Raw genomic sequence first — 24,396 nt, 5'->3', positions numbered from 1 at the left:
CGAAATCAGAAGCAAAATCACAGTCTGGGAATCATCTTGAACATGTACTGTAATTCTCTTCTTCTGTGTTTTAATCGTGTTTTCAAGAAGAAATCTAGATACTGTGTAGTTATTTGTTCTTGTTTTTCCATCGTATTTCATAAAACTTGTAATCAAATTTCAATCACTATAAAGATATCGTTCCAGTTCTAGTTGCATCTGTTGTTTTTCTAATCTTGAAGTTATAGCACTTTAACTTCGATCCATCTATGTCAACAACTGGACAGAACTCCTTGGCCTGATATGAAACAGTATTCCAAATCTTGTGCGTCCGTTCTTTTATTCAGTTTAGTTGTTTTTTTTTCATTAAATTGGTTTGTTCTTGGTGATGTGTGTTCAATCTCGAGTCCCAAATACTTGCCGACACTAATTTAAATGGAAATAATAATATTTCATTTCATTTCAGCTACAAAAATCATCATCTAGAGGCTAGCTATAGCACTTGCTAAGGTTCCCATTTGGAATATTGGATAAAAGCAACCGTGTGAAAAGTTGGTTTGTCGGTAAATTTCCTTCCTTCCTTCTTCCGACCCCAACAATACAAGGAATATCCTGTTTGATCTTTCAAGAAGCAACGTGTGTTAATCGGAGTTGAGTAGAATAATAGTTTCCGATATAAAGCAAGAAGGGTTTTCACTCTCCTGAAATTTCCACAGAACACGGCGAACACCTGCTTTACACTGCCAGGTGAGGGGGGAGGCCCTGACATTGATGTCTCAAAACGAGTCAGGCAGGCGGAACCGCGAGCATGAGGCAGCCTGGAACGTTCTTTAATTGCTGCAAAGACAGACAGACGCGTCTTGCAACACGGGGAGTCAGGGGATCGTGTGCTGTGTTTGGAAGGATTTGAACAGAAGCAGGTGGTGCAGAGAAACCTGGTATTTAGAGGATCTATTGATTCATGGGTGCTTATGCAGTGGATCCGCCATGCGAACACCTTAAAGAAAGTTGATTTTGAGCTTCAACAGCCCATGAGGCCATGGCACAACAAGAGCCTAGTTTCGAGCTCCAGCTCGATTCATGAGGTCAACCAAAGACCTCAGATTTCATTGCTGTCAATGGTCTCTTTTCCTTAAATTATAATGTGAAATTTAACATTATATTCTCGAAGCCAATGTATAACAGCATCAACAAGGTGAACACCGTTGCCCTGTGCTAAAATGACAGTACACATGGGGGCAATAATCATATGAACTTGTATTGTCTGTCATGTGCTCTATTATTAGGAAATTGAGCCAAAAAAGCAGGACGCCATGACGTGAAAGTTTCATCCAGGAAAATATACGAGAATAATTTATTTGTATGAAATAGCAGGTAATTTTTAAAAGTATTTTTTATTTAAAAATATATTAAAATAATTTTTTTTAATTTTTTTTTTATATCAAGAAATTAAAATCATAAATATAATTAAAAAAACATTTTAAAAAGAAAAAACTACCGCATGGGGTGAAAGTATGAGGCAAGGAGGAACTGGCAGGAAAATCAAAACAAAAGAAAGAGAAGTAAAACTTGGTCAGCCCAATTTGATGATTGACCGTATCAAGTGACGTATAATGACTCTGACCCCTCGCAAACCGAGCTGCACGCAGCCACGTCACCAGTATGCCACTTCACTAGGACTGCCACGTTTCACGACCCCATAGGGTGATAACCTGGGCAAGGCAAAAGAAGTAAAGAACTTGGGGTCAACCTTTTTTGTCGGGTTGACACAAAGACAAGTTGACTGGACAAACAACTCCTCAGGACCTCCTATAAATTGTAAAATTGCAAGTAATTAACTATTTAGGACACCCCACAACCTCCTTGTTCCTAGCTAATCACAAAAAAAAAAAACAAAAAAAAAAAAAAAAAAACAAACATCCCCTCCTTGTCTCTCGACATAGAAGTATTACTGCTAATAATTCACCTTCTCTCCTTTTCCCTCAACTTTTTTCTTTCTTTCTTGGTTTTAGTATTAATGGAGTATTGGGTTATGTTAATTTTAGTCGTAAAACATTTGAATTACTATATATTATCATCATCATCTTCATCTAAAAAGAGCCCTTCTCTAAGGCTATCACTCGATGCTATTTGAGGGTGCGAGAAATTAAGAAGTTAATTAAGGCTTAATTAATTCTCACGTTAATTAGATTTTGAGGAACACAGCTAGCTTACAATATTAATTAGTCAAGAAATGCAAACAATGTTGGAGGACATGATTCATCCACCGGAGCAGCTTCCCATTGTAAGTTTCTTTTCTTTATTTCTTTGTTTTTTCTTTTTTTTTTACCGTTTAATGCACGCACGCATGCACGCATATACATGTTAGCTCATTTTATGTGAACATTATTTGCAGATTTCTTTTAGCTTGTGGGTGATGTTTGCTAGCTCGATGGATCTGATCATCTTTTTCTTGTTTCTCGTGAGGGTTAGTTAAATGTTTATGATGAGTTCTCAATCAAGTTGTTCTTTTATACAAGGGAAAGCTTTTTATAGAAAGAGATCATAACAGAGCTAGATCCAAACATCTCGTATTCGAAATGGAGCGAGATTGATCTTGCAGCAAATTAAGGGAGGTGGCCAACATATATTTAGCTTAGATCAGTCCCTTTGCACGATTAGATGCAATGTTCTTATTTAATTACGAATTAGAAATGTATTGCTGCCATGGGAAAGAGATTACAGAAACATTTAGAAAGAAGCAAAGTAGCTATCTATCTATCTCCTTTGGATAATTCAATGATACAGAAGTGAAGCACAAGAGTACTTGCTTCAATGATATGCGTATGGCCGCCGGCCACAAAATGATGCAAATTAACGCTGTCAATATTATCTTAAGGGCACCATCAGCCAAAGTAAGTATCAAGATCCTTACTTTGCTGGCCATACATTATGACAATTCCAGCCAATTTCTTCAGACATTTATAGAATATGTGTACAAGGAATATCAAATCTGTTCTTCTTTTTGTCATTTTAGATTGATGTAAGTTCCAAACGACAGAACCTAGCTCACATGGACAGCATATTGGGTCTTCCTAGCTAATTGCCTTTCGATTCCGAATGTCTGTCTGAGTTCGGCTTCTGCTACATAACGAGTGAAAGAAACATGCCATGAACACACTTCTCGTTAATGCTATGTGGTCTTTTTGCTAATCTTGGGTGTACTGCTTCCCACATATCACATGGTGCACAGATGCACAACTTTTTCAACTTTATACGTAAATATCAACACCGATATTATTCTCCCGTGGAGAATTTTTGTTCTTGATCAAATATAGAAACTAGATTGGAACTTTGGTTACCGCACTAATTATATGAGCTAGACTAGGTGCTTGCCCACATGAATCCCTTACCCTCAGCACCCTCCTTCCACTCCATTCTGGTCCAAGGATACATATATAGCAAGGACAGAGAATTGGAACCCAATGCTTAGACACCCACCGTCCCCACTTTGCAGGGAGAATACATTTGAAAAGGTGAGAGCAGCTTAGAACCCGATATTATCATGAACTCTCACTCTATCCCTGATGATTTAAATGCACAAAATCACCTTGATTAGGGAATTTTAGTCTTTTATGCTGCATGTCTTTATCATATCATGGCCTAAGCGATTTAGAGAGGAACCACGTTGCAAACAATGAAGAATCATCCTTGGCGTATGCCTAAAGGAAAGTCCAGTCTGAATCATGGTAGTAAAACATCAAACTATAAGGTTTGCATAAGAAGATAAGTGCAGCTTATCAGTAGCCATGCGATGATCACTTGTGTTAATGATCTTGACACTGTTGCTTTACTATTTTACAGGATGATGTTTCGAGCCCCGTCAGTGACCAAATCTTGGAATTCTGTGACCCTGAATTCTTCCAAGAAACCCTGCAAAACTCAGAAGTCAATTCCAACTCAAATTGTTGCTATGAGGACAACTCTTCCTGTGCTAACAATCTTCCATTGCCACCAGATATCGACAAGTACAATAGCTACCAGGATAACAGTGGTAATCATAAAAGAGCAACCCCTATAACCACAACCACCGGCACCACAGCAGTTACAGCTGCCAATACTCACAACAGCAATAGTAATCTGTCCATAATATTTGACTCCCAGGATGAGCTTGATAATGTACTCTCAGCTTCCATAGACTTTTCTCCATCTCCTACTTTGTCTGTCCCTCAATTTATCTCTACCCAGAATGACCATTTTGATTTCTCTTTAGTACAACCCCAACTCACATTAACAAATCTTGTATCTGCTGATGGTCTCTCCCAGTACCCTGCTGCCCCACTCACGGCACATCCATTGTCATCTGTTTTTGAAGAAGATTGCCTGTCCTCGGTGCCTTCTTATGTACCCTTGAACCCATCATCACCTTCTTGTTCATTTCTTGGACCTGCAGCGGGTGCTTACATGCCTGCTGGAACTCTGAATGCCGCCTCATTATCCGCTGAGAGTTCTGGTATGTTCGATGGTGGTATTATTATGGGTTCTGAATGGCAAACACTAGAGTTGGATTTTCAGGGTGATAATGGTGGAATTTATTGTCCTGATTCCCTCCAGCATGTTCTTAACCCTGGTGATCTACAGGTACTGGCAATGCATACAGAATTATATCATTTCCATTATTTAGTTAAGAATTTAAGGTAGGAAATTGAAGAACCTTTACCATCATTCTACAGAGAGCATATGCCAAGTGAGAAACGAGGGTTTTTTATCTTGATAAACCAAGAGAGTTATTTTTCAAAATTGATTTTCAAAGCCAAACAATTAAACTTTTCAGTAACTAAACCACCAGCTTGGAGAGTAGTGGCATTTCTTAGGCCCAAATAGCAGAGCATGTGTGCTTCAAATATGGTTTTCTTGAAGGAATTGACGTTGTATTTGTTTTCACTTATCCTTTTAATCTGTCTTTGTAAGGCACTTGGCAATGAAACTCCAAATTTGGTGGGGGGCCATGTGAGTTCTGCTCCTTTAACATCAGAGATTTCAAGTTTGGAAGATTCAACTTTCAAGGTGGGCAAACTTTCTGTTGAGCAAAGGAGGGAGAAAATCCATAGGTATATGAAGAAAAGGAATGAGAGGAATTTCAGCAAGAAAATTAAGGTACTATCTGTCTCCCGCCTTCCCTCTCTGTAGAGATCTCTAGCAAACCGGGTTGCAGCCCATATTTATACCTGCACCAAAACAGATATCATGATCATATATGTATGCAACGAAAGCTTTGCACTTAGCCTGAATGATTTGTGTGTGTGTTCCTTTTTTTTTCATCGCTAATGATTTGATCAAATTTGCAGTATGCCTGCCGCAAAACACTGGCAGACAGCCGGCCTCGAGTCAGAGGAAGGTTCGCAAAGAATGATGATTTTGGTGATATTCACAGGACTGTTTGCAGCCATCATGAAGATGATGAGGATGAAGAAGTAAGATTCTTGGTTATTTTTTTTCTTTTCTTCTCATATCCAACAGAAAAGGTTTCTTGGTTAATCAATAACTGGTTTTTCCTTGCCTGCAATTCTTTTTCCTGCAGGCAGTAATGAAAGAAGAAGATGTGATTGATTCGGATATTTTTGCTCACATCAGCGGTGTGAACTCCTTCGAATGCAATTATTCTATCCAGTCCTGGATTTAACCAGCTTAGCCATCTCTACAATTTTGAAGGATCCTGTTTCAGTCAAGATGTTAACTTTCCAGGTTAAATCTATAATAAAAGAAATCCAATAATTGGGTGGTCCGTAGAATATCCTCGTCCGTCCAGCATATATGAATGATTGTGTCAGGACTGTGTAGACACTTGAATAACAAGGTAGCTTGTGTAGATAATATGTATCCCTACCCATCTCCAGGATCCAGCAGATCTGTTAAATGCTGTGGCATCTTATTGTGAGCAGTAGCTGAGCAAGTTCGTCAATGAAAGTTGTTTTTGTTTACTCATGTGTACGAGCAATTTGAAGTGCTCGATCCATTTTCCTCGATTTATTTACTTGCAGAAATAAATACGTCAATCGGGATTGATTTTTAGCTACTGGACTGTATATTTTGCAGAGATTAACTGTTTGAGTCTGACCTTCTCAAGCTCTCTGATAGGAACCTTTCCTTGTAGTAAATTGTCAGCTCTGGCCATTGAAACCGATGGAAAAGAAAAATAGAGAGCCCGGCGACGGCTGTCGCTCCTCGGCGAATGCTTCAGGCCAGGCATCGGTAACATTGGAGCCTGGTCTGTTAGAGTGTTGTGTTTCGCAAGGCTCGTCGATCATCTTTCTAGTTCTACAAGCCCAATATGTTTTGAATTGTGGCAAAAATATTCCACCCAGTCCAATGATGGGTAGTGGCCTGAAACCATGTCAAAAATTTGGTAGTTAAGTTATATAATACCCTCTATTCTATGTGTTCTAGTCGTAAATTTCAGCCGTCAAATAAACATCTCACTTTAAAAGGTTATAAGATAATTTTATATCATGAACATCAAAGTAATTAATAAAAATATAGTATAAAATTTAAACTCGTAACTATTTATATAAAAAATCATCTCAATCTAATAATTTTTGTTTAATTAAAATGAAGTTGTAAGATTTGAACTCGTAACCATTTAGTTAACAAAACTAATATCATATCGAAAAACAATATCAAATCAATAACTTAAGTTTAAGAGTGTGTTTGGTATTGCGGTAATTGTTGTGGTTATGGTTTGAAAAAAGTTGTTTTGTAAAAAATACTTCTAGTTGAGGTTGGTTTGAAAAATAGGTGTTTTGTTAAAACTGTGATTGAAATTGAGGTTGAACAAAAATAGTTTAATGTGTTTGGTTAAGAATGCTTTTGAAATTGAGGTTATAAAATAATTTTAAAAAATATATATTAATATTTATGGTTTTTAATTAAATATTGTAGATTTAACTATTACTATTACATCGTGAAATAAATCATACTTATATATATATATATATATATATATATATAAAATTATTGTTCCATTAAAATATATACAATTCTATTACATATAAAATTTATCCGATAAAAACTACAGTTTCCATGATTTTTTTAGCGTGCAATAAAATTAGATAAAATATTATCAAGAATAAAATTGATATTATAGTATGAATAAATTTAATTTACCTTAAACTAATTTTATTTAAAAAAAAAATGTTAACTGATTTTTTGAAAAAAAAAAAGATTTAAAAAAAAAAAAAACACTGTTCACTTTAGTGAATAGTATGAAGGGATGCTGCATGGTGCAGCCACAGAAGTTAACTGATTTTTCAAAAGAAAAAATTTTTTTTAAAAAAAAAATTGTTCACTAAAGTGAACAATGTGGAGGGATGCTGCATGGTGCAGCTGCAAGAAACAGGTAATACCTACTTTTATTTTTCAGCGTTTCAATCGTTAAATTTGGTAGGATCCATGAATAGTAATTTTATATTTTTTTTTTGTTACTAAACATTGTTGCATCTACATTTTAAACAAAATACAGACACAACAATGTAGACAAACACTCTTTAATTTTATCAAACATAGTGACCGTAATAAGATTCGAAATCGTAAGTCATTTTAGTTAATAAAAATATAATACCATATAAAAAATATATATTAACCAAAAATTTAATTTTTTAGATAAAATTATAAAAATAATTTTATATTATCCTATAACCTCAAGCCACGAGGATTTGGTCATATGTACCTTTAGAAGAGTCTTAAACGTCCTGCTTTGAACTTCTCGATTTAGCATGTGAATTAGTGACCATGAATGCGACCCGGCTGATAATTTCACCCGTCAAATAAACATCTCACTTTAAAGGGTTATAAAATAATTTTATATCATAACACATCCCTTCACGTTTACGTTACTTTATATTTAATAAAAATAAAATAATAAAATTTAAATTTATAATTATTTAGTTAATAAAACTAATATCATATCAAAAGACTATCTCAACTCTCCTTACTTAATTAAAATTAAATGATAATATTTAAACTCATAACCACTTAATCAACAAAGCTACTATCATATTAAATAACAATCTCAACTCAATAACTTAAACTTAATTTGATCCAATAAATGAAAGTAATGAAATTCGAGCTCATAACTATTTGGTTAACAAAACTTTAATATCATATAAAAAAATATTTTAACCAAAAAACTTAAATTTTTAGATAAAATTATAAAAATAATTTTCTATTACCCTCCAATATCATTTAATCATGTATTTTATAACAATTTTATTGCGTGTTTGAGAATATGATTGTAGTTTTTTTTGCTTTTCGAAGTGTTTTTCACCCTTGAAAATATATCAAAATAATATTTTTTATTTTTAAAAAATAATTTTTGATATCAACGCATCAAAATGATTTAAAAAAACAAAAAAAAAATACAAAAGCAAACCCGGCCTAAAAACATCCTGCTTTGGATTTCTCGGTTTAGCATGTGAATTAGTGACCATGAATGCGACCCGGCTAATAATTTATATGCAAAAAAACGCTCCTTTGGTTTTAAAATTCCAAACACACAGTGATCAAGAAACATGCCACTTGGTGTCTTGGTCCTACCATGTGTTCAACAAAGATTAACGTTGATGTTTTGACAGAAACTAAGGTCACGGTCACGGGGGTGTCGGGAGGTTGAAGCTCGAGTGTGCAAATTCGACTAGACCTCTGACAAAATGAACTCTAACCTGCAAAAGGCTGCGTGCCCATTGGCCATTAGATTGGAGACTTCAATCAGCGTAGACTACAAAAGGGGGCTTTAATTGTCCTAGAGGCGGCTCCGAAAAGTATGCCGATGGAGAACCAGTTTTTACCTTTGACCAGATTTTTGAACTACTGTGTAAGGGGAAAAAACAAAAGAAAAGAAAAGAAAAGAAAAAACTAGTTATTTGAAATAATTAAAGGATTCAATTGGACCCGTCAAGTAAAATTTTGAAAATTAGAATATTCAAATTGATGGAAAATGGGATTTTTTGAAAATTAGACTAGGGTTGAACATCCTGGGATTGGTATCAGCCTCACACCTGGACCCGGAGGCATCCTATACATGACCCTTGAGTTTTTTCTACCATTAGCACAGGAAAAACCTTGTATCTCATACTAAAGCAGTGTTTGGTGCTGCGTTTGCATCTGTGTTTTGCTCAAATTTGAATTTTTTTTGTTTTACTAAAATTGAGTTCCGTTTGTACTTTTTAGATTATTTTAATGTGCTGATATCAAAAATAATTTTAAAAAAATGAAAAAACATTATTGGCATGTATTTCGGCATGAAAAGCTATTTGAAAAGCAACCGCTACCACACTGCCAAACACGCTCTAAAACAATTAGACCAATAATGTCCGTGCATATAGCATATGTGCCACCAATATGTCGAGCATATACTATATGCACGACCATCCCATTAATTATTTTCAAGACAATTTCTTTTTTCATTACTCCTCCTTATTTTTGGTGTTGCTCTTAACTCAGGCAAGTTAATCTTTCTCTCCACTGTTAAAAAAAAAATATCTCTCTATCTTCCTCACAATAGACCTCACCTTTCTCTCTCTTTTTCATTCATTGGTTTTCTTCCTAGCCATCCACACGTGGAAACTGACTATTTCTCTGACCATTATTGTCATCGCCATCATCATCACTCACAAGCATCCCATTTAACCAATTCAAAGTATATTTACTTTCCTCTCTATTGATATATTATTTTTCCTGGTTAATTTGTGAATTTTTTAGGATAAGGGTTTTAGGGTTTAGGTTAGGGTTTTTGATGATTTCACCTAGTTGAGTTATAATTTAAGATTAATTTGTTATAAAATTAGTTAAGTGAGTGTATACATCATGGGTCATTTTCTCCATTGTCTTGAGTTTTTTTCTTTATACGCTGGACAAATAACAGTGACATACAAGTTCTATTAAAAATAATTTATACATTTTTTATTCATATATGTATGCGTTGTTAGATTATATTCACGTCATTAATAATATGAAAAATAATTATATTACATTAAAGAATTGTTAGTTGAACTTTTTATAGGCTATTTTTAGTTACTGCCTTGCATTATTAATTTTTTAATTCTAATTAGAAAACCCGGATAACATTGAAAAATATAATATCTATTAAAAAAATTATATGATTTTTGTATTCTATTCATGTGTATATTGTTAATTTATATTCATGTCAAGTGTAATTAAAACCAATAGTTTATAATAATATAATTTTAAGTGATTTTTTTTAGTAGTTGCTATTTTTAAGAGTTATATATGTTTATTTTGATTAATTATCAACTACCTTGACAATTAAAATTCTAAAAAAAAAGCTAATAAAATATTAAAATTCATGAATAAATAAATATAAAAAAATAATAATTAAATGGAATCCTTAATCAAGCTTTTACATGTTATTTTTTCTATTGCCTTAAAACTTAATTATTTGTATGATGTTAAAGTTATACTTAGAATGTAGAGACTATACATGGTTATATTATTTAAAATGACCATGGATATTAAATATAAAAAAAAACTATTATTTAAAACCTCTTGTACTGTAAACAATAAAGATAGATAAAAAAAAACAAAGCCATTTCAACTTCATTTAACAAATTTTTTTTTTCATGGCTTTATATTAGTCTAACTGATTAAATTTTAAATTTATTTTTCAATAATTATAAAGTTTGAGTTTTTTTAAAAGTTATTAAATACTTTCATGATTGTTAACTTTAAAAATTATAAAATTAATCAAATTAATCAAGCTTTATATGGATTATCGGCACATCTATATGAATAAAAACAAAGATAAAAGGGATTTAAAAATCCCATGCACGACACATATTTTATTGGATGCCCAAGGCCAAATTCTCTTTCTATTCCTCATAAAATCAATAATAAAACATCGAAATCTTTTCTCTGCACAAGGCATGGAGGGGAGATTACATGAAAGATCCTTTCCAGGCCAGGTGGCGGTGCCAGTCTCCAGCACATGATTACACCCACTGAATTTCAGCCTAGCTTGAGACCATCAGCCTCTCCTGTCAATGGCGGAATTTACCTTTTATCACATCACATAGTTCTTCAAGATGATTTATTATAAATAGAAATCAGACAAGGCAGTGGAGATAATCGCACTCCTCATTATTTTAATCTCCTGTTTATAGGCCACAGCCCTCCTTCAAAGACACGCTACGCAGTATAATTGTTTGAGTAAATGAAAAGTTATGTTTTTTTATGGAGAATTATATTGATTGATTGATTGATTAAGAAAGAAAATATTTTTAAATCCAGGTGATAATGTCATTATAATTCTTTGTGCATCCAGATTTAATTTTCTCTCATCTCTCTTTGTATTCGTAGTATAACTATTGATAGATAATTTTACTATAATATATCCTCAAATTTATTATAAAATTTTAAAAATAATATACATTATATTTTAAAATATCAAATAACATGTTAAAATTTTAAATTAAAATTATTTTTTCATATAATATCAAAAGATTAATAAATAACTAGTTACGAGTTTAAATCTTAGGATAGAAACCGGTTCATATTTGTTTGACTTGATTTTTTTAGTTTTAGTTCGGTTTTTTTGGTTTTGCTTCGGTTTTTTTTCCGGTTTGAGTTTGGTTTTGGGACTTATAAAACCGAAATCGAACCAAATCGATCGGTTTTTTTAAAATTTGAATTGATTTTTTTTCACGGTTTAATTTTTTCAGTTATTTTTTTCAGTTTTTTGTATCAGTTTTTTTTTTTCTCATTCTATTTAAAAGATGCCCAAATACAATAAAAAGATTGAATAATTCAACACCCTCAAGGAGTTACACGACTGAGTTATGTTCGTCAATTGCTAAAGTTAATTCTTTAACCATCTAACTACTACTAACTGTAGGTTGCATGTTCTTCGTATCCAGTGGAAGTGATCAAGAAGTCACAAGTTAAAATAGCCTCTCAACTTATGATCGATTCAGTTCCAATCAAGCAGCACAACTCTTTTGCTACGGAGCTGTTAACGTTAACGAGGTGTAATGTCGTTTTCAATTGAATTGATGTTTTATTTTTTTAAACTAAATTAATAATTATGGTTGAGCAGAATACCAAATGAAGCGTAAAGAATAAAACAGTGTGTTTGAAAATATAGTGGATTGTTTTTTAAAATATTTTTATTTTATAAAAATAATATTTTTTATGTTTTAAAATATATTTTTAATATCACATTAAATTTTAACAAAAATAAATAAATTAAAACATACATTCAAAGACGCGTGAACTATTGGTTAAATAACAACATATACTAAATAAAAAATTTACGCCACCCAAGCAATATCTAAAGCGTGCAAGAAGAACACGATCACAATAAAACCAACATCCCCTGCAATGGAATCATTCACAATGGCAACAGAAACAGTCAAACAGAATATGAGTGAGGCATGTTAGCCCTACAACACGGAGGAGCATCTACTTTTGCCTCACCTCTCTCTCTCTCTCTCTCTCTCTCTCTCTCACGTGAGTTAAAATTCTCCGCGAATCATCAAATCCTAGAAAGAAAAGAAAAATCAATGGAGAAATAAAAAAACAAAAATGGTATATTTCTTCTCTAATCTCATGCTGGTGACCTCTATGTCATGTGGTGTGTGGCCCCATGGTGGAATCAGAAATGGGATGGAATATAGTGGGAAAGTACTGTAGCTATCATGGTTACCAGCTCATTTTTAATTTTCTTCTTTCGTTCCTCTTCCCATTATCAGCACAAGAGGTCCTTATCCAGGTTCTGGCATCGTGTTCTGTAACTCTATATAAATATAATGGCCTAAAAAATATTGCGAAGGAAGAGGAAAACAAATTGGGTCCTACATTAGAATTTTGCAAACACGATAAGCAAATAAGAAAAAAAATAAAATTGGGTCCTCCACGTAACCATGGATTTGGGGGGGGGGGGGGGGGCTCACTGAAAATTAAACCAGAAACGTGGCATACATCCACATTTCAATGCTAAGCTCTCCCACTACCTTGATTCGGTTAAGTTTCTCATCTCTCTCTCGGAACACTTAGGGAACATCTTTTGTTTCTTTTTGGTTAAAGAGAGACATATTATGCTTAGAACCTTGTATGAGGATCAGTTGTTAAGTCATTTTTCCCCTTCTTTGGTGTGTTCTTTACGTGTTTCTTTGGCTGCTTGTTCATTTTGAAGATAAGCCTAAAAATAAAAGTTCTTGGCTTTCTTAGAAATCAGAGTGTGATTGATGTGGGTTTTGGTTCTTGGATCCATTTCTTCTGGTAAGCAGCAAAAGTTGGTATCTTTCTTGATATTCCCTTTTCTTTTTAATTACTATATATACACAGGCGACTATTTAAAGTTTGCTACTCTTTTTTGGATGTTTGTTTCTCCGTTTACGCATTTCTTTTAAGTTACTACGTTGTTGGCTGGATTTGTGATTTTGATTCTTAATTGGGTTTTGGATTTGTTTCTTGGAAAGGTGGTGCAAGAAGGGAGATATTAGCTTTCTTTAATGGTCATAGTTATTTCCTTTCAAGCATTTTTAGATTTCCTTTCTGTACTGAAATTTGGAGTAAGGTGAATTTAAAAGGAAACAAATAAAAGGTGTCTGTTTGGCTGAGAAGAGTGTTGTTGAATTGAAGTGAGGTAGTTAGATTCATAGGGCTGGCCTTGTGTTTTGCAACTACACCTTTTTGTTGAATTTGGGTCAACCCCGTAATTTTTCTTGAATACGTATGTGATTTGTGAACTCCTTCTCCCTCTCTCTATCACTCCGTGGGATTCAGTTTCAGTCTATTTTATGTAACATCCGCGGAAGAGGCACCTTGCTTGTTCCTTTTCTCCTTGTAATTCTTACTCTTCCTCTTCCTCTTTATTTCTTTATTTTTCTTTATGCAATTCCCGTTTGCAAATTGCAATCTTGTTTTTCTATTTCTCTAAGAATCAATATCACAATCATAGAGTCCTAAAGAAACTGTATTGTTTGCTATTATAACTCTGATATTGATAGTTATATTGACATTGTTAATTGTCACAAGACGTCTTTGTAGTGCCTCAATTTCCTGTTTGAGGTGAGAAACAAAGTTAAGTAACATCAAGAAAGGAAAGCCCTATGATATTGGTATTGTGGCAGAAAAGTGAAAGCTTCAAGATTTACTCAATTACAAGCAATATGTTCGAGCCAACATGGATGCCTGCGGTTTGCTTTTTCTATGTGCTTTCCCCATCAGTTTTTTCACCACCACTAATGATTTTGAATTTTTACCTTTTGTTTTCTTTTTTCCTAATTGTTTTGATTTTTTCGGAGATCCTGATTTGAAATGTATGAGTATTAGCTTTCTTCTCATGCATGCTTCTCTTTGCAGTATACTGATGCTAGCTGTTCAAATTGCTTTTCAGATTCCTTTGGGATATGACCTTGGCAATAAGAGGCTTATATGATTCTGGAGCTTTCAAGTTTATATTGATTAGTTGGAGACAGATGATTGAAAACAAAGTTGTCTGCCATTGGTTTGCTGTGTTAGATTAGAGGCTCAAGATGGATGGTACATCTGCCAATGCTCAAAAGGATGGTCAGGGTAAAGAGGATTCATTGCATAGCTTGAACCATGAAAGAGAATTATCTGGTGACAATGAGCCGGACTGTTCCCAATCAAAATCAGAGAGGGTGATGAGAAGGGTATATTCACATCGCTATCTGCATTTAAAAGTTAAGCAATTGCGAAGCAGTAAAAGCTGCATCAAAGATTCATTCCTTCGAGGCATTCATGTCTTAGACAATTGGATTCCAAAGCATATAACAACAATTGATGAGAAATATCTTCGTCGTTGCCTAGAATTTATACATGCCAGCACTTCTCAGGCGGCTCCATGCAATGGCTCTATGTACTTGGATTGGGGAAACGTGGGTTTTTTCTCTGATGGCCTGAATATAGCTAGAACTGGGAGTGAAAATACATATGGTTTGGCCAGGTTTGATTTTGACTGTCCATTAGCTGGGACTGGGAATGTGGTCATTAGCCCAGCGGAACAGTGGATTGTTGGTTCGATCATGGGTAGCAAGAGCATGGTGAATATACTAAAGAGTCCTTTATTGCTCCAGTATGGTTCATATGATGGTGATGCCAATTTTGAGAAAGTGAGTTCCAGCGAGGTTAAAGGACCAATATGTTTTAATTTGATGAACTCTCCTAGTGGATTACATGGTTATTCACCACACAAGCTTGATAAAGAAGCACAAATTCCTGGAAGCCATAAATTTGGATCAGAGACTTTGCACAAAAGGCTTATTTCTATGTCGAGCTCAAACTCTACATGTTCTGATCAGTCTTCTTCTTCTCCGTCTGCTACTGTTACTCAGGGGACCCTCCAATGCACATGGAAGGGTGGAAACCCACATTTTGTCTTCTCCATAGACAATCAGAAGTTGGTCTATGTGGCTAACTTGTATAATGTTGATTCAGCAGATGATAAGGCTCTGGAGTATGTGTATTTATTCCATTCAAGAAAAGGTTCCCAAAAGGAACATATGAATCATGATAAAGAGTCGCACCTTGTAGGTAAGATGAAGGTGTCAACTTATTTTGCTCTTTGCCCAAAAAATTCAAGAATCACGCAGAGAGAATTTGTTTTATTCGGTTATGAAAATTATGTGGGAGAGTGGCAAAGTTCAAGCCACGACCTCAGGAAGAACAAGGGATTGTCAAGCAGGGTGGCAGAAGTGTTCAGGACCAGTAACTCATCCAAGAGGAGAACTAACTCCAGATTTGGTGGATCCGGTGCCATACTGGAGAATTCTTCTTGGGAGCCATTTCAAGAGAGAGATAACAACATGGATGCACTTGGTGTCACCAATCTTTTAGAAAATCATCTTCCACCAAATCTTGAATTGGCTGCCATTTTGGTGAAAGATCATCTTCCTGAAAAGCGTCAGGAGAAGGTTGGAGGTTGGGGCTTGAATTTTCTCCAGAAAATGGCTGTAACGCAAGCAGAAGACGTGAAATCCTCAGTGCTCCCTGTCTGTTGTGCCCAAGATAGTGGTGATTGCTCAACAAGCATTGATATTCTCATTCCAGCTGGTCTTCACGGAGGTCCAGGGACCAGAAATGGTGGTCCTTCTAGTCTTATTGATAGGTGGAGATCAGGTGGACACTGTGACTGTGGTGGCTGGGACCTAGGCTGTCCATTAACAGTACTTAAAAGCAGATCAGCCCACAAAGAGTTTTCATCTCTAGCAGATACGCAAGGGGAGTGCAAGTTAGTTGATTTGTTCATAGAGGTGAGCCACATTCTATAAAGGCTTTATCCATAATATTTAAGGTGTCTGTTGCTAGTGGTGTCTCGATGGATATAAGCCAAAGCAACTGATAGAATTTGCTCCTTTTTTTATATATAAATAATTTTTGTTTCAAAATTTGTTGAGTTTCTTTGTTTCTTCTCCTCAATTTGTGGATTCTTTTATAAGCATTAATCTAAGCATGACCCTACTCTAATTTTTCAGGGTTCAGAGAATGGTGCCCCCCCCATGAGTATGGTGAATGTCCATGATGGCTTGTATTTTGTGCACTTTCAGTCAACATTGTCAGCTCTGCAGTCCCTCTCAATTGCAGTGGCATTTATCCATACCCAAAAAGTCCCAGTCTCCAACCAAAATATGTACAGGAGTTGACATAGGAAGATTTGTGGTTCAGCTTGATCTAGTTGTAACTCCCCTACTGTATCATAGCACTTTGTAAGTCAAAATTTAAGTAATTTATACATGAAGTAGGTTCATTTTTTGAAGTCTTTTGTTTTGATAGAATGTTTAGGATCATATTGTTCTTGCTGGTGATTGGGATTGGTTATCCTTTGACTTTCGGTCAAGAAACTCATGAAACCTCTATTCTATGATTGATTGTACAATTATTTTTTATGAATTTTTTTTTTCATAAGGGCAATTATTTCTGGTGAATCGGATTGGTGCATTTGGCTATTACATGCACTTCTCTAGGGTATATGGTGGCATGTGCTTCTTAAATGGCTTAACGCATGGTGCTCCACAAGAGCGCAAATTGAGCGGTTAAATTTATTAATTTTCAAGTGGAAATAACTGGGATCCTTTTGTGGCTCATGGTGGTTCATGTTAATGCATGGTTCCCAATCATGAACTGAAACCTGTCAAATATACGGATTGAAGACTTCTTGCATTTGTAGGTAATGTGAACTCCAACTGTACATTATTTTTATTGTTTCTTTGTGGATGCAAGTGAGACTTGTTTCTCTGCTTCTATAATCTGGCAGGTGAATTTTTGATACATTCCGTGGTCCTTCAGTGCGTCAAGTTGAATTTATCGGTTTGTCCACTAAAGAACTGGGTAAGTTCTTACTTTTCTTGACTGTAATATATTTGGTTGAGATATAATAAATCCCGCTATGTATTAATCAAGGAAGAGTTGTGTCTAGCAACAATTTTCCCTGGCACACCCTTATAATGGACGACAGTAATATGCTGTGTCTTTTAGCATTGCAAGCAGCTCTCCTGACTTTTCATCTTCCCTTGGTAGCTTCTGTAAACGTAGGCAGCACTCAGAACCAGGAAAGAAAGTAGCCGGACAGGAGTAGGTAGGAGATTTAATTTGGAGCAACTTATTCATTAATTAATCACTTTATCTGTTATACCTAGACATGATTTGACTCCGTAAATTTCTTCTTTTTCATTTGTTACATTCACTATATATTATAAATGGTGCGCAGAATATTATGATATATGAACGCATGAGTTCAAGTGAATACTAACTGGAACAATGGAACTGTTTGAGGTATTTGTTATGGTTGCTGAATCCTTTCGTCCTTACTGGTCACCTATAGTTATCTGTCATGTAGTTGGGTAGCAATGTTTTGTATTCAACCAAACATGAGGATGTAATAGGTGGCATGGATTTTCTGCCAGACGAATTATAGAGAACTTTCTCTAGGCTGTCTTTAACTCTTGTCCTTTGGGACAGTTTTTATTCTGGTGCAGGGGAGATTACATTGCAAATCTTCATGATCAAGGCAGGCACCTTCTTGTCAGATTTTGAAACATGGAAAACAAGCTTGTGTACGTGTCTTTCAAGGATCATGACTTGACTGTCTCAAGTTAACAATGTTATCCAGACCATAAAAGAGGTTCCGTTCATCGGTTGACTGAATGCTGGGCCTGCCTGTCAAGGCATGCTCTGTAAAGATTATCTAATTTGACGAGGAGAATGCTTGGATCTTGAAATAGCACAGGAGGTTTACATTACAGTGAGAAAGGACAGTCTCGGAGCATGTAAACTAGTCAATTTCTCCTCCCTGCTTTCTTTCTCACAAAATTTCATTTTTCACGTCAACTAGACAATAACTTCGAGGCCAGTCTCGAAAGTTTTAAAATTTCTAGAGGAATTGCCGAAATGGCTCGGTTAACGGGGTCTAAATTCAAGCAGACAAGGAACTCCTGTTCTTAAAAAAATCAGTTGCGTCATCTCCTCCCATGGTGGTGGTTTTTGTTTTTGTTTTTGTTTTGCTTGGTGTTGAAGAATCAAAAGGAAGTTGATGACCCTACTTTTGGAAAGATAGGAGCATGAGCCTCGCCCGAGCTGTCGCGGAGCTATTTTCAGAAGCTTTACATGAATCAAGAGCATGGGAAATCATGAAAACGAACTACACTGACCCTTTAGATTACTTGTAGTGTTTACATTACAGTTAATTTATCATGTGAAAAAAAAAAAAAAAACAATTGGAATACATTTGTCTTCAAATTTCTTATTTTTCAAAAATCCTTCTTTTTTATATTAGCATGTCAAAATAATAATAAAATATTTAAAAAAAATAATTTAATATTTTTTAATATAAATGTATTTTAAAAAAGCACTAAAATAAAAGTTTTTGCATTGCATACGGTTCTCAATGTTGAATCATTAAATTTGGATAGGCTTGTTTGACAAATTCAAATACGACTAGTCTTTTTATTTTTTATGATTAAAGGTGAATTTTACTCTTCCATCCCCTTCTCATGTTTATTGGATTCGTGAGAAATTATCTTTCTCTCTATAAAACTCGGGGCAAGCTCAAAAATTCCTCATTAACACAGTGAGAAAAACAAACATTAAATTGATATAAATACTAAATCTCAATATAACTATGAAACATTAATTAAATATGAATAAAAATAAGATAGATCAAATTAAAAAAAAATACTTCAATGGATAAATTTCTCAAGAAATATATTTAACGAAAAACTAATAATAATGATGCTGTGAGATTGAGTTTTTCACGTAGCCGGAGGCAATGTTCCTTATACCCATCTATTTTTATTTTATTTTATATAGAATACACTAAAAGGTTCAAGTTTTTTATTGTACACGTGCAGTGTTTATTCTCTTACATTCTATTGTGGACTCATTTTTTTTTATCCTAAAACTTTTTTTTTACATGATTGCATCTTTCATTGGGCTAAATAAAAGGATAGCTGAATTGGATTTGTTGACCGAAAACAAAATTAAAAAAAAAGATCAAAAATAAAAAAGATATCACAAATTAATGATGGTTTAAAAAGTTCACATAAAAAATTCACTTGTCCTCACACTCCACGTATTATGAATGTTTGATCCTTCAATACCTTTTCAATTCAATTTAGTATAAAAAATTTATTTTTATTATTTTTTAGATATAATTTGAAAAATAAGAGGGAGATTGTTGGATTCCAACAATGAAAAAAGAGAAAATTATTGTTGATCCTGATTTCAACTACCAAAAGGGTTAATTCATTTTGTTAAATGATTTCATTTGATGAGGGGAGTTCAATTTATGTATATTTTTCTTGCACTAAAAGTGCCTAAAAAAATAAATACGAGATCGAGAAGATTTTTAGTTTCTGTTTGATTTTGGCTTTTGATATAGGTTTTTTTTCAAGTTCATTGACTGATTTATTAAGATGTCAAGGGTGTTTTTATAGGTGTTTTAGGTAAAAAATGGATTGAAAATGAGTGTTGGATAAAAAACTTACACCCTAATTTTTTTTACCACCATAATGGCTAAAATATAGGCAAAGTAAAAAAAACATGCTGTTTGACTTATTTTTTTTTCAAAAAAACTAGCCTCATGTGCTAGCTTGCCCTTTTAAATAGATAAGGTCTAGCGACATTGGATCTTTTTTTTTTTTGGTAATTTAGCAATTTTTAAAAAAAAATCATGTTTTTTTATATGTATTAAAATAATTTTTTTAATTTATATTTAAATTAATAACCATTCTTTCTAGTTTTTATTTTTTGTATTTAGTCTTTTTTACATAGTGATTGTTTTTAAGTATTTATTTTTTGAAGAGATTTTCTAATCCATCTATAATTTTTTTTTTTATGTTTTATATAATTGAACTTTATTTTTAAAATTAAAAACTTATTTATGAATAATATTTCTAATAAGTGCAACATTGGAATTTATTTTTCTCTTTGATTCTATTCGATCAATTTTATGTGCATGTCTATTTATATTATTTTTTGATTAAATAAAAAATATATTTTGAATATATAAAGTCATTGAATAGAATCGAGTAATTAAACTATGTTGTGAAATAAAATATCTTGATCTACAAATGTTTTTTGATTTTTTGAAATACATATTTAGTTATTATTAATGATTTTTTTTTTAATTTTTTGATACATATGATTTTTTATTTATTTAATTAGATGTGTGCATAAGCTTCTTAATTTACATTTAATATTTTTTTATGTAAAAAAATATGTCAAAAAAGCCTACATGTTAATTTTTTTTGTTGAAAAAAATATCTGAACGTGAAGAAATAAGAGTCAAATAGTTAGCTGAGATATATCCCACATATATATATCCAATGAGACTAAATCATTTAGTGCTTGTTTGTGTGTTTGATAATCGCTTGAAAATATATTAATATAATTTTTTTTTAACATTAAAAAAATTAAAACAATAAAAAAAATTAATTTTTTTTTTTTTTGTATAATTTTTCAAAAACACCGTGGAACCTCAATATTAAACACTGCCTTGTCGGATAGAAATTGGGAGAGGTAGTTTCGGCGTCGCAAGAAGAGTGGATGTAAAAGGGAGCCAGGCCCAGGATTTTGAATAGGGCCCGGGACTCTGAATCGGGTCTGTATTTCTATTCACGATTTGACGAGGCCCCTCTTTTATTTACTAACAAGGACATAACCGGAAATATGAAAGCCCGTATACAAAAACCCTAGAATCTGAAAGCCGTCTATATAAATTCCCCAAACCCTAACCTCTCTCTCCGATTTCTCTTCAGCAGTCGAAGATGTCGAAGCGAGGTCAGTTCTCTATCATCTCTTACGCTCTCTACTTTTCTTTTCTCTCTGAATTCCTAGGAAATGACACAAAAGAGAGCAAAGTCATCACAGATCTCTTGCTTTGTCTCTGCTAACAGTCAAAATCATCACAGATCTCTTGTTTTGTTTCTCATAATAGTTAGATCCTTAACACTGTTGTTCTTGTTGTTGTTGGTGGTGGGTTGAATGAAATACAGGACGTGGAGGATCAGCTGGTAACAAGTTCAGGATGTCACTGGGTCTGCCAGTGGCAGCAACAGTGAACTGTGCTGATAACACTGGTGCTAAGAACCTTTACATCATATCCGTGAAGGGAATTAAGGGTCGCTTGAACCGCTTGCCTTCTGCTTGCGTTGGTGATATGGTAATGGCCACCGTCAAGAAGGGGAAGCCTGATCTCAGGAAGAAGGTTATGCCTGCTGTCATTGTTAGGCAGCGTAAGCCTTGGCGCCGAAAGGATGGTGTTTTCATGTATTTTGAAGGTCATTCTCTTCCCCTCTTTTATCTATTTTGATATTGCTCTTCTTTTTCAATCATTGCGTTTTATTTTATCTTTCTTTTTAACTGGTTGCGTGCAATTTGTTTATAATTTGAAATTTTATAAAACACATTCGATTCAGATCTATTTTTGTAATAAATAAACGCATGTAGATTCTCATGTCTGTTGAAATAGGGTTTGCTGGTAACCAGCGTCATGATGCATGCTTTTCTCCTTTCCGAGTTTGTGTGTGTTTAATGATATGACGCTACCTTAGCCCAGCTATATTGAACATGATCGAATATTTATCGAGTGTGAACTCTCTTATGTAGAATTACACTTTTCGCAATTTGATAAACTCTTTCATGGAAGCTCTCTATTTGAACTGATTCCCACAATTTCCATGCCTGAAGTGGTGTTTGAATGGTTAATCACTGGTGATGTGGTGTTGAGCTTTTTTTTATCACAGTTTCTCTTCACCTCCCTTACCCAGGGAGATTGTATTTACTCACCTTACCCCAATCTGGACGGTAATTTTGTGTTATCATCCCTGTCAAGTCTGGGCCATGCATATTATGTTTAGTTTAGTTAGAGGTATCTCTGTACTGCATTGGGTTATTGTTGTCAATTAATTATTCAAACAACTTGATCATATTTGTACCAATAGATGAATTCATTGCTGTTATAGCATAATGCATTCGGTGGTTTTGGTAGGCTAACATGACATGTTACCAGGCATATGTCAGGTATCCTCCTCAATACAATGGTTGATACAGTTACTTGTCTGATAAATTGACCGTGTCCCTCGTTACAGATATGCTGAGTCTTTTAATTTGCATATCTGCTCCATTTGGACCCAGCATTTATACATTTGAAAATGATTTTTTTCTTTGATGTTGCAACAATTCCACTCAAATCGTTAGTCATGAGGAATATCTGCATCATGTTTGGTTATGTATCTATGTTGTTAGTGGGGGTGGGATTTTCTGATTGCACCAGATTGTAAAAGTAAAATTTAACCTTATAACAACTATGCTTTTTGATATCTAAAGCAGGCTATTGTTATGGCTGTTTGCCTTAAAACAATAATTTGTTTGTTCCTGAATCAGAAGCTTTTTTGGTTTTTTGCAGATAATGCTGGTGTCATTGTGAACCCCAAAGGAGAAATGAAAGGTACACAGCTAATACTTGGATGCAACCGTTAGTCTTTTACTTAAGATCTGGGCGCATAACAGCCACCATTCTTCCAGGGCTTTGAGATGTACAATTTTGCTTGCATTGTTTCTCTTTTATTCACATTTCCCTTTGTGGTTTCTTTCAGGTTCAGCAATTACCGGTCCAATTGGAAAGGAGTGTGCTGATCTTTGGCCTAGGATTGCAAGTGCAGCTAATGCTATCGTTTAAGAGCTTTAATTTGTCTGTTCCTTTTCTTTGGGAATCATACTGTCGTTAAGTTCTATGTGTTTTTGTAGGGTCAATTTTAGTTGTGTTTTTGATATTTTGACTAAATTTTGTTTTGAGTTTTATATGCAGTAATGAACTTTATGGATTTTGTGCAAGAAAGTTATAATTTTGGTGTTCATTTCTAGTTTTTGGGCAGCTTTTCATCTAAATTTCTATCCCTATAAAAAAAGCTCAATCTGATTGATTCATGGGTGTCAAACAGTAGTGCATTGTAATTTTTAGAGTTGTTTAAAATAATGATGTTAAAAAGAAAAATCAGATTCAAATGAAGCAAGCTTTTTCATCAAGCAATCGATTTTCAAGTGTATTAGTATTTCAAATTTACGCTGTAAATTTTACACTTTTCGAACTGAGAAAATGAAAAGATATATAATACACTGTTCTTATTTATTATTGTAAGCCTAATAAATCTTATTTTTGAAGTCAAGCACAATTGTTTTTATAATTTTTAATTTGAATGAAATAAAATTAGTATTTTACAGTTAGATGATCATAAATACAAAAGATTAATATGTTTATATATATATATATATATTAGTTGTGTTCTTGATGTTCTTTTAATAAATACCATTTTGTTTTCCTATCGATTGAAATATCAATTTTCTTTAATTTGGGGCATCTTGGCCAGCATGTGAAGTAGAATCAAGTCACAGTTTCTACTTTCTTGATCCATCTCCCAGAAAATATGTTTTTTATAAACCTCATTTCTCCCGCTTATAAAATGTTAACTTGTCCGGCGTTGTGTTAGCTTACTTGCTGAAAATGTTTTCGAGATTCACTGGCATATACTTGCACGTATATCCAGTAATCACGGGAGTAAAATTTTAATCTTTAAGATTGATGTAGATGCAGTTCATAATCCCTACTTTCCTTCTGTGGCATGAGTTGCAGAGTCACTTCCATGCTTGGCTCTGTGCATGTTTTGTATGTTTATAGGGAAAAGGGGAGAAGGGAACCATCCCTGGAAATGAAATCATTACAGCATGACAAGCAGCCTCCTGTCTCCATAATAGTAAGACAAAGAATTTGCTTGGATCTCGAAAAAGATTAGAAAATTAAGCCGATCATGAGAGTCACAAACACATGAAATATACGTTTAGTTTACCTCGTGGCATTTGATCCTTCATGGAAAGTGTCTTTTGATAGCAAAAACAAATCATAGTTAT

The 24,396-nt window shown here is 34.0% G+C and overlaps 3 protein-coding genes across 5 annotated transcripts; all 3 read left to right on the top strand.

The window, feature by feature from the left end:
• The first annotated feature begins 3,655 nt into the window (after nt 1-3,655).
• On the top strand, nt 3,656-6,257 carry LOC118057712 (uncharacterized). The gene is made up of 5 exons (XM_035070381.2): nt 3,656-3,730; nt 3,823-4,599; nt 4,930-5,115; nt 5,307-5,432; nt 5,540-6,257. Exons 1-5 carry the CDS (start codon nt 3,656-3,658, stop codon nt 5,639-5,641), a joined length of 1,266 nt encoding a protein of 421 aa, XP_034926272.1. The 3' UTR covers nt 5,642-6,257.
• A 6,640-nt stretch (nt 6,258-12,897) lies between these two features.
• Nucleotides 12,898-18,747, top strand: LOC118057688 (uncharacterized). Of its 3 annotated transcripts, XR_012170576.1 has the most exons (4): nt 12,903-13,248; nt 14,369-16,247; nt 16,470-16,700; nt 16,901-18,747. XR_012170576.1 is itself a non-coding variant. In XM_035070355.2 (3 exons), exons 2-3 carry the CDS (start codon nt 14,508-14,510, stop codon nt 16,635-16,637), a joined length of 1,908 nt encoding a protein of 635 aa, XP_034926246.1. In that variant the 5' UTR covers nt 12,898-12,989; nt 14,369-14,507; the 3' UTR covers nt 16,638-16,899. The 3 variants fall into 3 exon arrangements, 2 of the variants coding, with proteins under 2 accessions (XP_034926246.1, XP_034926229.1); XM_035070355.2 differs by lacking the exon at nt 16,901-18,747 and having other exon boundaries at nt 12,898-12,989; nt 16,470-16,899; XM_035070338.2 differs by lacking the exon at nt 16,901-18,747 and having other exon boundaries at nt 16,470-16,899.
• A 2,371-nt stretch (nt 18,748-21,118) lies between these two features.
• LOC118057682 (large ribosomal subunit protein uL14) lies at nt 21,119-23,348 on the top strand. The gene is made up of 4 exons (XM_035070325.2): nt 21,119-21,270; nt 21,486-21,770; nt 22,898-22,939; nt 23,088-23,348. Exons 1-4 carry the CDS (start codon nt 21,258-21,260, stop codon nt 23,168-23,170), a joined length of 423 nt encoding a protein of 140 aa, XP_034926216.1. The 5' UTR covers nt 21,119-21,257; the 3' UTR covers nt 23,171-23,348.
• Nucleotides 23,349-24,396: the final 1,048 nt, after the last annotated feature.

This window comes from Populus alba, chromosome 8, assembly GCF_005239225.2.
Source record: "Populus alba chromosome 8, ASM523922v2, whole genome shotgun sequence".
Lineage (NCBI taxonomy): Eukaryota > Viridiplantae > Streptophyta > Magnoliopsida > Malpighiales > Salicaceae > Populus > Populus alba.
Note: the sequence above shows the minus strand (reverse complement) of the source record. Positions and strands in the feature narration are given on the sequence as shown.

Coding starts and splice junctions, on each gene's coding strand:
- LOC118057682 (XM_035070325.2), top strand. Junction 21,771..22,897: donor TGTTTTCATGTATTTTGAAG/GTCATTCTCTTC, acceptor GGTTTTTTGCAG/ATAATGCTGGTGTCATTGTG. Junction 22,940..23,087: donor CCCCAAAGGAGAAATGAAAG/GTACACAGCTAA, acceptor GGTTTCTTTCAG/GTTCAGCAATTACCGGTCCA.
- LOC118057712 (XM_035070381.2), top strand. CDS start 3,656: ATGAAGAATCATCCTTGGCGTATGCCTAAAGGAAAGTCCAGTCTGAAT. Junction 4,600..4,929: donor TTAACCCTGGTGATCTACAG/GTACTGGCAATG, acceptor TGTCTTTGTAAG/GCACTTGGCAATGAAACTCC. Junction 5,116..5,306: donor ATTTCAGCAAGAAAATTAAG/GTACTATCTGTC, acceptor TCAAATTTGCAG/TATGCCTGCCGCAAAACACT.
- LOC118057688 (XM_035070355.2), top strand. CDS start 14,508: ATGGATGGTACATCTGCCAATGCTCAAAAGGATGGTCAGGGTAAAGAG. Junction 16,248..16,469: donor TAGTTGATTTGTTCATAGAG/GTGAGCCACATT, acceptor CTAATTTTTCAG/GGTTCAGAGAATGGTGCCCC.